This window comes from Thunnus maccoyii, chromosome 19 (genome assembly GCF_910596095.1).
Source record: "Thunnus maccoyii chromosome 19, fThuMac1.1, whole genome shotgun sequence".
NCBI lineage: Eukaryota > Metazoa > Chordata > Actinopteri > Scombriformes > Scombridae > Thunnus > Thunnus maccoyii.
This window is the reverse complement of record NC_056551.1, coordinates 28,184,037-28,198,952: the sequence shown is the minus strand read 5'-3', so window position 1 is coordinate 28,198,952 and position 14,916 is coordinate 28,184,037. Positions and strand designations below refer to the sequence as shown.

Here is a 14,916-nt window from a genome sequence, read left to right as displayed (position 1 = left end):
TCTGGTAAAAAATTTGATAAAATGTAAATATTAATCCCAAAGTGCCAAAATGTGCTCTAGAGCGCCACCAAGGTAACTAATATGGCTGCCACAGCCCGTAGGAATGTCGTAGAGAGATCAAACCAAAACTCAATTATTCATCTCATCAAGACCTACAAATCATATGCTGACACCCCTGACCTAAATCCAACAGGAAGTCTTCAATCTCAATTTCAAAATAAGACTTTGACCCAATTTTGGACCCTGAACAAACGCTATCTCCTTTGAGGGCGTTAATGGTATCGGTTTTAAACTTTAATACATGACTTATGACACTGCTGAAAAAAAGTTGTGAAAAACTTTGTAATAACTGGAACGGTTTGGATTTCATAACCCCCGAAAGTTGCATTGCCACATCACCCTCACAATGTAAAACAATGAGGAGGCAATATGTGGGCATGAACTTTGTGTCAAACAAAATTTCCTACAAAAAAGTATGATTTTTAATGTAAGATTTGGCCAAAGTCATGGGATTTATGAGGAGATTTCACAGGAAGCGTACTCTAAAATCCTCCTCTCCAACTGCTCCTGGTGATGTCACTCCCTCAGTGCTCTGAAACATTCCGCAATACACACTCATTATAAAATCACAGGAGGAGCAAGAAAAGACTTTAAAACTCACACTCTAATATCTCAAAAACAATAAAAGATAGAAAACACATGTAAATTCAAGATTTGTGGGTCAAAGTCTTGTGACTCATCTCAAATGAAGTTTGTTTCTAAAACTATGTGGAAGCAGTAAATGTTCAAAAAGGTGTGGGTTCGCTCACACTCTCCATTCAAATATATGAGTATTTTTCTGTGTCCAGCTGCAGTTATTTATTTATTGTCTCTACACACCTGACTAAAAATAGACTTGATGAAAATTAGGAAATTAATTTGTTTTACACTCAAACTCATCAAAAGATATCAATTTACTAATTGAAATTCAAGTGAATGGGCCCAAAACTTGCATGATTTTGATGAAACAGCAGAAAATTCTCATCCTGTCAATCAAACTTTCAAAATAAAAGCACACCACACTTGTAAGAAATATCCCTCATTTTTAAAAAAGCAAAATGATCTGATCCCAACGAGCCAGAGTGTGAGGTCCCGGCCAACGCTGCTTGCAGCTTTAATTATCAATATTATTGGTTAAAAAACAAAATCTCATATTACATCACGTTACACCAACGACACAGATGAGAATGATGTCATCACATTTATTCTTGTTCTCTGTTTAAAATACTTCACATTATGTCTTTATGGACACACTTTCATTTTTTTTCTACTCCATTACAAATAAAAGTCCTGCATGAAAAATCCTACTACAGTAAAAGTACATAAGTATTATGAGCTTGATGTAGTTAAAGTATTGCAGTAAAAGTACATAAGTATTATGAGCTTGATGTAGTTAAAGTATTGCAGTAAAAGTACATAAGTATTATGAGCTCGATGTAGTTAAAGTATTGCAGTAAAAGTAGTGGTTTGGTCCCTCTGACTGATATATTATTATATATGACATCATTAGATTATTAATAGTGAAGCATCAGTGTTAGAGCAGCATGTTACTGTTGTAGCTGCTGGAGGTGGAGCTAGTTTACACTACTTTATATACAGTTAGCTAGTTTAGTCCAGTGGTTCCCAACCTAGGGGTCGGGCCCCTCCAAAGGGTCAGCAGATAAATCTGAGGGGTGGTGAGATGATTAATGGGAGAGGAAAGAAGAAAAAACAAAGTTCTGATACACAAATCTGTTTCCAGTTTTTGGACTTTTTCTCTAATCTTTGATTTTTGCTGAAATATTGGATCATTTGAACATTTATTGAAATGAAAGCATGTGAGAAGTTTAGAGGGAAAAATCACTATTTGGTGGAGCTGTTAACAACTCATAGACATGTGAAATGTGACCCCGACTACACACTGCTTTTTGTAAGACGTCAAAAGCCAAAAAGGTTGGAAACCACTGGTTTCATCTTTAACAATGTGTTGTATTTTAAAAGCTTGTTATATTATCCATTGTGTCAAATCTTCATCTGAAAAGTAACTAAAGCTGTCAAATAAATGTAGTGGAGTAGAAAGTACAATATTTCCCTCTGAAATGTAGAAAGTAGCATCACATGGAAATACTCAAGTAAAGTACAGTAGTATCTGTAAATTGTATCATTGTTGATATTTGCATATTATTGTATAATTATTAATCATCTGTCAATGTGTATCTGTATTGCTTTGTCAATATAGATTTCTTATCTGCCAATAAAGCTTATTTGAATTTGAATTTGTCAGAGTCTTCAGTTCAGAGCAGCAGGAAACCAAACCTCTCCTCTACAGGGCAGCGTGCTCTGTAGCTCTGGAACTGTTGACATGTTAAATCCGACACGCTGGAGCTTCAATAATTAGTTGATCAATAAGTTGTCGGAAAATTAATGAGAAACTATTTTTGAATAGTCGTTTGAGTCGTTTGATGGTTTCAGCTTCCAGTAAATTGATTTTTTAGACTGCAAACAAATTGAAGACATCACTGTGAGCTCACTATTTATTTAAACATTTCATAGAAGAAACATTGAATTAAATAACTGAGAAAATAATTGTCAGATTAATGGATAATGAAAAAGCTTCAGTCAGTATAGTCAGATGTTGTTGAGATAATTCTGTGATAGAGGATGTTTTCTCTTTGCTTCACCAGCAGAGGACTGACTGTTACACTCTGTCTAGTATTCAAATAAGATTTATTGGCGTGCATATTATCACCAAACCTAAATCACGTAATTATATTTTACACATAAAAACAAAATAAATCCTCACAAGATAAGAAACAGACTTAAAACAGGAAAACCCATCAGGACACAAATACAATACAAAAGGAGACTGGTGTTTTCTCTCTGCTGGCTGCACAGATACATATTTACCTGTAGGAAGTTTCCCTCATCAATCCTTATCAATACTGACTGATCACTCATTTTAAATGTCAGTACAGCTGATCTCACAGCACTGCTGTAGTCAAGCTTTAAGTACCTTCTACTTAAAAGAGTCGTATTAAGACGTTTTCATATTTCTTTTATAATATTTTTTATTAACATAGTTTGATGGAGAGAGAAAGAGAAAAGGCAAGTAAGTGATGATTATAAGGACGAGAGGAAAACAAGGATTCATTTGATTAACACAGACGCTTTGCTTCCTCTGACAGTAAAGTGGACAAACAGTGTCTGATACTGACGGGACACATTTCTGATTAGCAGCTATAAAATCAACTGTTTAACTTACTGGTTAATAAACTGAACTGCTGCTTTAAAATCAGAAAAACAAATGTGAAATAATATGTTTTTGTGTGTAATTTTGGTGACCTGATCCTTTAAGTCTGGTACATTTTAAGGAGCTATGAGGTAATTATTGTCATAGATATCTTACTCAGGTGTGATGGGTGAAAGGAGACAAGAAAAAAACAAATAAAGTTGAATGTCTTTCTTCGGTTTATTGGACTCCCTCACATCGTACAACAGAAACAAAGAGGACTGGATGGACGGACACGGAGCGTGGAGACGACGGCAGAGAAAAAAGACAATTTTCTATTTCACGATCCAATATAGACGCTACCATGTTGATTAGTACGAACTGCTCCTTTAAAGCTCCACCAACATACCTGACATTTTAAAGGAGCAGTTTGTACGATCGTTGGATGCTCGTATTAAAAAACTGTACAGCTAAATCAGTATTTTCGAAGTAAAACAATTCACAGTAGCAAACAAATGTGACACGAATGTGGAGAGTAAAAATTACAATCATCAAATAAATAAAGCTCCACATAATAAATAGATATTACAATCTTAATATGTGACAGTAGCTCCTCAGATTAATCGGCAGAAACACGGCAGAGGTCTGAATCATGAAGATAGTTTAACTTTTCTTTGGCTTCACTGAATCAAACTGAGGTCCTGAACTGAAAACTGATATTTTACTCATCAGCTGTGAGTGTCTGTATGTGAAGGAGAAGCTTTTAATTACAAGAAATAGCATCAGAAAGCTACTATAATGTATATTTTTATAATTGTTTATCTGTCTGGCTGCAATTTTACTGTTCTGGTTCACTCTCAGCGCTCTCATAGCATCGTTTTGGGCCGCAGCATGCACTGTACACTACCTGCTGAGCACCAAACGGCAAACAGACACAGTTAGCTGTAGACTAGCTGGTGACCCAATCTGGTCTCAAACTGTTTGTTTTAGCAAACACCTGCCGTATCCTTCTGTTCTGGTAATTTAGATAAAATGAGTGAAACAAGGTTATTGCAGCTTTAGGGTTCCCCTGTTCTCTTGTGAATAAAGGCTGGTGGTGTCAGAGAGGACAACGGGACTGTTTAGCAGCTAAAGAGCCAGATATTTTCCTCAGGAGTTGGTAGAGAGCAAAAACAGAGCTAAAAGAGAATGAATATTGGACTTACATTCACCATGTGGACAGAAACACAACTCCAAACAAACACAGAAACAAGCAGTGAACACAACTCTGACATATCTTCAGTTTTTAAGTTGATATGTTGAACTTGTTAGCAAACAGTTGCTTATTTCCACATCCAGCAGTTACGGAGCAACATTATCATTCATTTGGAGTCGTGTTCCTGTCCACCTGGTGAATGTAAGTCCAATATTCACTCTCTTTTAGCTTCTGTTTTTACTCTCTACCAACTCCTGAGGGAAATATCTGGCTCTTTAGCTGCTAAATGCTCCACTATGTTCACCAGCTAGTCTACAGCTAACTGTGTCACATTAGTTTGTTTAGAAAAGGCTCCAAAGTCTAATAACAGCATCACGTTTGCAGTCTCCAGAGAGTAGTTCTGTGTACTGAAGTTCTTTGAGAAATTTATAATGTAGTACAAAGTCCAGAGTTTGTGATATGTAGCACAACAAGTTAGTGAAGCTGTAAAAAGAACAGTGTTCCTGCACATGCTCAGTGGCGTCTGCCTTACACTGAACTACTCTCCAGAGACTGAAAACGTGATGCTGTTATTAGTGTTTGGAGCCGTTTCTAAACAAACTAACGTGACCAAACTCTTCATGATGAAGGAACATGTCACCCGGTGCAGCGGTGTGACTCACTGACGTGTTTTTAATAGTTTGTGGACAACAACGGAGGAATAAGATATATCAGGCTTTGATACACACACAATACTTGTTAGAAGATCAGTTCATTGTTTTGATTCAGTGACGATAAGAAAAATATAGAAAATCACCAGAATGATCCTATAAATTAAACCCAAAGATAACCAGTTAATCCAGCTTCATGATACAGACGTCTGCAGGTGCAACTCAGTGACACGAAACATAACTATGATGATGATGATGACGATGATGATGATGCAGATGATTTGCAAGCAGTGGTGATTATAAGTGCAGCACAGGTAATATGTGAGTGTCAGTGCATCAGTTAAGGTTAGTCAGAGTAAAGGGTTAATCAGGGCCAGCCTTCAGGAAATACTCTGATCCTCGGGGGGCCGGCACTCATCCAGGGACGTGATTGGTTAGTTTGATGGAGAACATGTTTGCCTGGATTAATGTGATGATTTGGTCTTCACTGGATATTTCATGTTATTTTCCTTCCTCCTCCTCCTCGGCAGGTGGTTCATCAAGTACTCGAGGGGGTGAACAGGTCACTTCCTGTTAGAAAAGTTGGGCTTTCTTCTTCAGTTCATTTCGTTTCCACAGAGAGAGACGGTCAAACTCGGCCATGGACATCCCGAACAACTGCTCAAACTGCTCCGGGGCCAGGTGCCGCTGAGAGGAGATGAGAAGAAGAAGAAGAAGAAGAAGAAGAAGAAGAAGTTAAAAACCCAATTCAGGATGTTTGTGAGTTATCGTCCGTTTCAGTGTTGTAGTTCATTCAGAGCAGAGCGGCAGCCTGAACATCTTTATTTCACAGCTTCAACAAACACAGACGAAAAATAATAAATAAAAGGTTATTATGACAGTTATTTAACTGGTAACATAGACAAAAAGAATACACAAGCAGGGGGAGTGTTAGTTTAAACAAATTAAAGACACAGATTGGAATTATTACAGACAAATAAAGTTTCTAAAGCCTTTTTGTTACAAGAGGATTCAATATTTTCCAACTTAAAGTTTGAATTCCATCAAGAAAACAAAAAATAAAGGTTTGCTACCAGATAATGTGCATGTACATGAATGAAAGTTGTCCAATAAGATGAAAACACATTTAAGAAACATTTTATAAATATTAAAGCTGCAAGCAGCGTTGAACAGGCCCTCACGCCTCCGTGCACGTCAGGCCGCAGTGCAATCGAAGGGATTCTGTGACGGGCATGTAGATGTCTTCAGACCCGGCTGTTTTCAGACAGTGCAAGAAGGAGACAAACATCACTTCCTTTGTCCACTATTTTGCCTGCTGCTGGGGCTGCTTTGCTGAAATTTCGTAGGGGGCGCTATTCAGCCAGTTTGCATCACTGATGGAATATTGTGACGTACACGTGTTCAGGCCGGGACTCTTATCAAACATGTAAAGTTTGGCGCTGACTGGAGCATTTACAATAAAGTTATAGCAACTTCCTCTGTCATGGTGAAACATCAAATCTCAACAGTATGAGGATGAGAATTTTCTGCAGGGTGAGACATGTCTGTCTCACACCTGTGTCATCAAAATTATGCAAGTTTTGGGCCCCACTCACTTGAATTTCAATTAGTAAATTGAAAACTCTTGATGAGTTTGTGTGTAAAACAAATTAATTTCCTAATTTTCATCAAGTCTATTTTTAGAAAAGTAAAGACTTTTAACCCACATGACCTGGTCAAAGTTTGATTGACATGTGTACTGTCAGGTGTGTAGAGACAATAAGTAACTGCAGCTGGACACAGAAAAATACTCATATATTTGAATGGAGAGTGTGAGCGAACCGCTAGGTGCTTGGGCCCTAAAAAAGGAAAAACTGCAGTACAGAGCTACACATTTTAGTTTTGATGGTATTTTTCTGCAGCACTTTATCACTAAACTGTCACCCTCACTCCATTTTTTCCCTTCCCCTCATAGGTCATTCCCACTACTGATTTATACATATAAGACCTATAATTATTGTAAACTAAATGATAATAACACTAAACTGCGTACAAAGTTTGTATATAATGTACTGTATGTATATAGACATTTCTGCTGTATCCCCCCCCCCCCCCCCCCCCCCTTTATTCTCTGTCTCTCCCTCTCAGTTGGAGAGCAGGATTTTAGAGTACTCTTCTTGTGAAATCTCCTCATAAATCCCATGACTTTGGCCAAATCTTACGTTACAAATCACATTTTTTAGTAGGAAATTTCGTCCTGAATCCATTGTTACAGGTTTGAAAGTGGTGAGACTTATAGTTTAGACGTCAGAAGCCTCTGTCTGACACAAAGTCCATGCCTCCCCCATTCATTTACATTGTAAGGGGTATGTGTGTAAAATCCAAACCGCTCAAGTTATTACAAAGTTTTTAACAATTTTTTTTCAGCACAGTGTCATAAGTCATGTATTAAAGTTTGAAGCCAATACCATTAACGCCCTCAGAGGAGATTTGTTTGTTTGTCCGTTTGTTCAGAGGAGAAAATTGAGGCAAAGTCTTATATTGACAGGCTAATTGCGGACTTCCTGTTGGATTTAGGTCAGGGGTGTCAGAGTATGATTTGTAGGTCTTGATGAGAAGAATAATTGAGTTTCAGTTTGATCTCTCTACAACATTCCTACGGGCTGTGGCGGCCATTTTAGTTACATAGGTGGCGCTCTCGAGCACATTTTGGCACTTTGGGGGTTAATTTTTACATTTTATCAAATTTCTCACCAGACCTGATGTGTGTGCCAAATTTGGTGAGTTTTTGAGCATGTTTAGGGGGTCAAATTTAGGGTTTAAGTGGTGTAATAATAAAGAAACAAACAAACAAACACACGAAATACAAGAGGGCCTTCACCCTTTGGGCTCGGGCCCTAATTATTCTTTACTTTATATTAAAGGACCAGTGTGTAGGATTTAGTGACCTCTAGTGGTGAGGTTGCAGATTGCAACCAACTGAGTACCTCACCCTCCCCTTCCAAGCATGCGGGAGAATCTACAAAAGGTCCTCTCTAGAGCCAGTGTTTGGTTTGTCTGTTCTGGGCTACTGTAGAAACATGGCGGCTCAGTGGAAGAGGACTCACTACCTCTGTAGATATAAAGGCTCATTCTAAGGTAAACGATTCTTATTTTCAGGTGATTATACACTAATTAAAACATACTTATGATTATTATATTCAACTTCTACCAAATCTGTTCTACTTCCACTAAATTCTACACATTGCACCTTTAAAAATAAATAAATAAATAAATAAATAAAATATTTAAATAAAGTCTTGCCAAAATATTCTGGTGTGAGAACAAATGCCACATAAACATGTTTCAAACTGAGCTTCACTAAATGAGTTTACATCAATATCAGGTTTACATTTATAAAAAAATACAATTAAATAAATAATCTTATGTCATTTCTCTCCCGCTGTGTCTCGTGATGCTTCTTCCACATCCGGTTCTGTGTCTTTCTAACTGTTAGTGACTTTCTCCTTCTTCTCTCTTTTTGTCTGTGATCGTCTGAGTGGAGGCAGGTGCACCAGAGTCAGAGCCCGACCAGATGCACTTAATCCTGCAATCAACAGTCAGTCTGTATATTCTCAGCTCTGCCAGGTCTGTTCAGTCAGTTCTACACTTCCTGTCATTCTTGTCTCCAGGACCTCGTCTCGTCTCCTAACCTGAACCCACCAAGCTCCACATTTCACCTTCTGAATCTCCAGCTGGCTCAGCTCTGAACGACTCCCTGGACCTCTAAACCTGCTTAGTTGCCACGTAACATGTTATATGTGATTAAATATTAATGTGGTGATATCCAGATACTCTCCTCCTGTAGATGCTCTATATGACTTTAAAACACAGTTACATTCAGCAAAGAAACATCTTGTTGAAAAAGAGACCTGATGTCATTTTTGATGTTGAAGAAAAACATATTTTTCCAATGAAAGAATCAGTGGGACAAGTTTTATATTTAAATAACATCACAGATCCAGTTGGAATTATAATAATAACAAGAAAATTTACCTTTGAAATAAACTCTGTATCTTAAAATGAGTCATTCAGCAGCTGATTAACCAGAATAATGTTTAATGACTTTTTTTTGTTTTTGATGAACATGTCTTTAATATTCCAAATAAAACACTAATCATTGATCATGCTGATAGGACGCAGAGAGTTTAACAGGAAACTGATCAACATTATACTTCAACATCATTACTAAAGAACCTGAAATTTTCTTTTTAAGGTTCCAAATTGACTCAATCAGTTGATTTAAATGTATAATTAAATGTAATAAATTCCAAAAAGTTGATAGGAGTTCATGACGACTGATTTTTCTGATGTAATATGTGTGATAACGACACAGAAAATGAGACTTTCAGCCGATCAAACAGCATCACAGCCTGTGAATACAAACCTCCAGTCGAGTGCGGTCGACTCCTGGCGGCAGCTTACAGCGCCCCCTGTGGGTCACAATCAGTGCTTCATAGGGATAAACCTGCAGCACAGAAAACATCATCATACAACATGTGATCAAGATCATAACACCTGCAAACAGGTCAAATTAAAGATAATAAATGTTTGTTTTAAGCAACAAATGTTTCAACTATTTTCCTTCATAATTAAACCATCAGTTCAAACATGAGCCTGTTTTTTTCCAGCACTGCTTACTGTTTATTTTCATTCATTAAAGAATTAATAGATTTTTGTATCTGAGGGCAGATTTCATGACTCCCATCAGTAAGTGAAGGTTCAGCAGCTCATAAACATGAACGTTTCCTCTGTGTTGCACTATGAGAACAGAAATGTGTCCTGCTTCATTTATAGATGAAGCAAAATACTGTTAATGACACTAATCTGTTCTGGTCAGATCGACTACATTATGTTATGAACACTTTTTATTCATCTGATGAGTTTATAAGATGTTACAAGGTCTTTACATCAGTGTTGTGTTCACATTGTTATCTACTGTAGATTTATGAGGATTCATGTAAAAGATTTGATGTCGTCTATAAAAAAGGAAAACTTCAGCTCATTTTAGAGGGACAAATGTTTTTGTTAGAGGACCAGATTTGGCCCACAGACCGCTATTTGCCCACCGCTGTCATACAGCATTAAATCAAAACAAAACAAAGAAATAAATAAAGTTAAATGCAAGATAAATAAGGAGTTTTTAACTGGAAATCATGCAAAAATATTCCAGTAGAGCCCCAGAATATAAATATACAGCTGGAAATGTGCAGAATATGTGTCCATTAAATGAAAAATATGTTGATAAATATTTAGCTTTTTGTCTTTAATAACTGAGTGATTTATTTTTCATTGTTATTTCCTGTAACATTCAAATCAAATGACAACACAGAGAACACAGTGAGGAGGTTTGTTGTGTTTCAGTGTCCAGCAGAGGGCAGCAGACAGCTGCCTGCACTAAATACACAACTGTCATTAGTTCTCATGAGGAGCTGCAGGGAATATAGAAAAATATTTGTTTCATAATAACTTAAAAAAACCTACAGAGAATCAAATAAAAAATTAATTAATTCATTCATTAAAAGTGAATTAAAATAATTTGGAACATGTTTTTGGACATCAAGAAAGTTAAAGGTAACGTTCTCACCTTCTGCTCCAAAATACTCGGCAGTGAGTTTCCTCTGTCCATCCGCTCCCTCCGAGCCTCACTGTTCTACACACACACACGCACACACACACACACACACACACACACAATATGAAAAATATTTCTGTGTAACCTGGTAAATTTAAAAACCATGAAGCCAAACAGAAAAGCAGAGGTGGAAGAAGTATTCAGATACTTTACTACAGTAAAAGTACCAATACAGCAAAGTAAAAATACTCCATTACAAGAAAAAGTCCTGCAGGAAAAATACCACTACAGTAAAAGTACATAAGTATTATGAGCTTGATGTAGTTAAAGTATTGCAGTAAAAGTACATAAGTATTATGAGCTTGATGTAGTTAAAGTATTGCAGTAAAAGTAGTGGTTTGGTCCCTCTGACTGATATATTATTATATATGACATCATTAGATTATTAATAGTGAAGCATCAGTGTTAGAGCAGCATGTTACTGTTGTAGCTGCTGGAGGTGGAGCTAGTTTACACTACTTTATATACAGTTAGCTAGTTTAGTCCAGTGGTTCCCAACCTAGGGGTCGCGCCCCTCCAAAGGGTCAGCAGATAAATCTGAGGGGTGGTGAGATGATTAATGGGAGAGGAAAGAAGAAAAAACAAAGTTCTGATACACAAATCTGTTTTCAGTTTTTGGACTTTTTCTCTAATCTTTGATTTTTGCTGAAATATTGGATCATTTGAACATTTATTGAAATGAAAGCATGTGAGAAGTTTAGAGGGAAAAATCACTATTTGGTGGAGCTGTTAACAACTCATAGACATGTGAAATGTGACCCCGACTACACACTGCTTTTTGTAAGACGTCAAAAGCCAAAAAGGTTGGAAACCACTGGTTTCATCTTTAACAATGTGTTGTATTTTAAAAGCTTGTTATATTATCCATTGTGTCAAATCTTCATCTGAAAAGTAACTAAAGCTGTCAAATAAATGTAGTGGAGTAGAAAGTACAATATTTCCCTCTGAAATGTAGAAAGTAGCATCACATGGAAATACTCAAGTAAAGTACAAGTACCTCAAAACTGTACTTGAACACAGTACTTGAGTAAATGTACTTAGTTGCTAGAAAAAGATGCATGACGACGGTGTAAAGATGTAAATGTCATTCACACATCTGCTCGGGACGGTGCAGAAAGTCAAACTGAGTGCAGGAAAGGTTGCAGCTGTTCAGTCGCAGTAAAGAAGCAAAAACACACATCACTGCTGATGTCAGTGGACATGCACATGCGACACACACACACAGCGGCGCAGACGACATGCTTACCTGAGCGGCTGCAAAAACACAACAACAGGAAGAAGAAGAGATTAAGGTGCAGAACATGACGATGCAACACCGGACAGAATGTCTGATTTCACATTGAAGCTGAGTTCTTTAATGATATTTTTAGATATTTCAGTTCTGTGTAAAGTTATTTTCTAGAAGAGAGACTCAAACCAACAATGAACTGATCTACTAACGAGTATTGTGTGTGTATCAAAGCCTGATATATCTGATTCCTCCGTTGTTGTTCCAGAAACTATAAAAACGTTTATCACCATGATCACACACTGTCCTGCTGCCAGAAATACTCACTAGTGCAACGAATGTAGATTCATCCGCCATTGAAAATAGTCCCCAACAAATGCACTATTTCCTCCTGTTGGTTCGCTAAAAGCTACAGACATTACGGAGCCTTTTTATAAACATGAAACTATATATTTGTGTGATGAGGATGAAAGTTGCTTCTATCAGCTGTTCGCTGTATCGCAGCTGTTTGCAGATCATGTTTGTGTTTTCTGTATCTGAGCTTTAATTTTTTTTTTTTAACTTTGTACAACCAATCAGGAAACAGGAAATCTTACCTGGTCGTCCTTTATCTCCGTCTGTGGAAAACTCTGCAGACCGCATCTGCAAACAGAACAAATCATTTCAGTTTTATATATTAAACATTGTAAAAGTAAATCCACGTGTGAAACAGAGTTGATTTTATACCACTTTGCTCCAGTTACTGAAGATAAACTTTATTTTATATTTATTATTGTTTTCAGCTGCTGGTGAATCAGAAAACACACAGACGTGATCAGACGGTGAACACTCACTCTGGTCAGTCCTGAACGTGAAGGAGACTTGGATGCAGTTGTTGACAAACCTGCAGGAAAAAAAAGAAGAACAAACACAAACATTCAGAACCAGAACCAGATCCAAACAAGAACAAAAAACAGCAAGTGTAAAAGCTGCAGAGTCTCACTGGTGTGCATGTGAGTTCTGTCGGGCAGCGACTGTGTCTTCCTCCGGTACTGAACGGCTTTCTCTTTCTCCTTCTCCTCCTTCAGGATCAGACGGCCCAGGTTGGACTGGATCTGGATCCAGAAACAAAACTTTTTAAACTTTTTCTTGAACTATTACAATGTTTTTCTTCAAAATATTACATCTTTTTTTCCTCTAAAAGCTTTTTAAAATCAAAATATTGTTACTTTTTGTTGAAATGTAGCAACTTTTTAAACATTTTTTGAAATATAACATCATGTTTTCAGGTTGTCTCTGTACTGAATGTGATATATCAGGAACGCCTGGAGGGAATTCCTTCATATTTGGCACAAACGTCCACTTGGACTCAAGGATGAACTGATTAGAATTTAGACGTCAAGGGTCAAAGGTCACAGTGACCTCACAAAACATGTTTTTTTTTTTTTTTTTGCCATAACTCATCAATTCATATGTTAATTACGACAACGTTTCACACAAGCGTCTAACAGGATAAAATGATGAAGCGATTTGACATTTTACATCCAAAAGGTCAAAGGTCACCTTCACTGTGACATCATCATGTTCTGCAAAAAGACTTTTCTGGCCGTTATTCAACACTATAAACTCAGGAACAGAAGGCAGATTGTGATACTGAATTAATGACACTGATCTTGGCGCCCACCTTGAAACTGACTGTTTTATTAAATTCCTTCAAAATTTTCACTACAAATATTATATGAGTTTGGAAAGACATGGATGCAAACTGCAATTTAACTGGTTGGCGCAAGGCAATATTTCTAGTTCTTCTATTGTAATATAACAATTTTTCTTAAAGTAGAGACCTGTTTTCTCAAAATACTGAGACATGTTTTCTTGAAATATTCGTATTTTTGCTCTTAAAGTCTCAGATGATTATTTGTTTCTAACAGAGTCTCTGATAGGTATCTTGTAGGTATCAGATCGGTGCTCAGTTTGCACAGACGCTCTGAGTTTAGGAGAGAAACGGTGTGATCGGTGTTTTCCTGTCCGTCGCTCAGACTTTACTCACAAACCTTTTCCAGCTCCTGCTCCCGCAGCATCTCTGCTTCATCCGTCAGGTCTTCAAACTCGTCTTCCTCCTGCAGCTTCTTCTTATTCCACTCAATCTCTGCCAGAGAGCAGCCTGACAGTTAGACCCAGCTACACACACACACACCCTCCCTCTGTGTGTGTGTTCATGTGTGTTTATATATGTGTGTGTGTGTGTGTGTGTGTGTGTGTTACCCATGGCAGCCAGTGAGGGCGGGCAGGGCCAGTACTCCGTCTCTATCTTGGACGGTTGGCTGGGATCCGGAGGCTGAGCTGCTGGAAACTTTGCTGACTGAATGACGCCGCTGCCTTCGACCTGTTTGTTTCCATCTGGAGAGTCAGAGAGAGTAAAAACATGAAGCTGCGTCGGTGAAGAAAGACGGAAACACACAGAGAATAATGATAAACATCAATATGAGCTCACCTTGTTTATAGATGGGAGGCTTCCTGTAGATGTTGGTGCCATTATCTGAAAAAATATGTAGAGTTCAGATTGAGTTGTTAAGAGCGTGGACGTTTGTGTGTGTGTGTGTGTGTGTGTGTGTGTGTGTGTGTGTGTGTGTACCTGGTCTGTGGAAATGCTGCATGCTGATGCTGATCTTGCGTTCGGCCTGCAGTTGCATCGTGGATCCTCCAGGGGAGCCGCTCTCACTTTCTGCTCTGCGTTCCTTCATCTGAAAAACAAAAACACGTTTGTTTGTTTGTTTTCACCTTTAAGGACGTTCAATATGGCCGCCGTAGAGTCCGTCCATGTCTCTGATCGGCTATACCGTCATGTGATCAGTCAGAGTCTGTAGAGGTGACACCATGTTTACGTCATCCATCGTTATGAGCAGCCGAGTGGAGAAAAACCTTCACATCAACCTCCGTCTTGTAATTCTGAGTCAGCGAAAT

The 14,916-nt window shown here is 37.8% G+C and overlaps 1 protein-coding gene across 3 annotated transcripts in view; it reads right to left on the bottom strand.

Annotated features, from left to right (window-relative positions):
• Positions 1-5,183: 5,183 nt before the first annotated feature.
• Positions 5,184-14,916, bottom strand: part of dmtn (dematin actin binding protein) — a 22,240-nt gene continuing 12,507 nt past the window's right edge. For 2 of the 3 annotated variants that reach the window (XM_042395372.1, XM_042395371.1), the window contains 11 exons: positions 14,588-14,696; positions 14,447-14,491; positions 14,218-14,352; positions 14,007-14,101; positions 12,956-13,067; positions 12,807-12,856; positions 12,570-12,615; positions 11,992-11,999; positions 10,698-10,763; positions 9,498-9,578; positions 5,184-5,779 (listed from right to left, as the gene is read on the bottom strand). In XM_042395372.1, coding sequence (XP_042251306.1) covers positions 5,666-5,779; positions 9,498-9,578; positions 10,698-10,763; positions 11,992-11,999; positions 12,570-12,615; positions 12,807-12,856; positions 12,956-13,067; positions 14,007-14,101; positions 14,218-14,352; positions 14,447-14,491; positions 14,588-14,696 — 861 coding nt within the window. In that variant the 3' untranslated portion in view covers positions 5,184-5,665. Of the gene's footprint in view, positions 5,780-9,497; positions 9,579-10,697; positions 10,764-11,991; positions 12,000-12,569; positions 12,616-12,806; positions 12,857-12,955; positions 13,068-14,006; positions 14,102-14,217; positions 14,353-14,446; positions 14,492-14,587; positions 14,697-14,916 lie in introns of those variants that run through there. The other variant, XR_006092599.1, reaches the window with a different exon arrangement.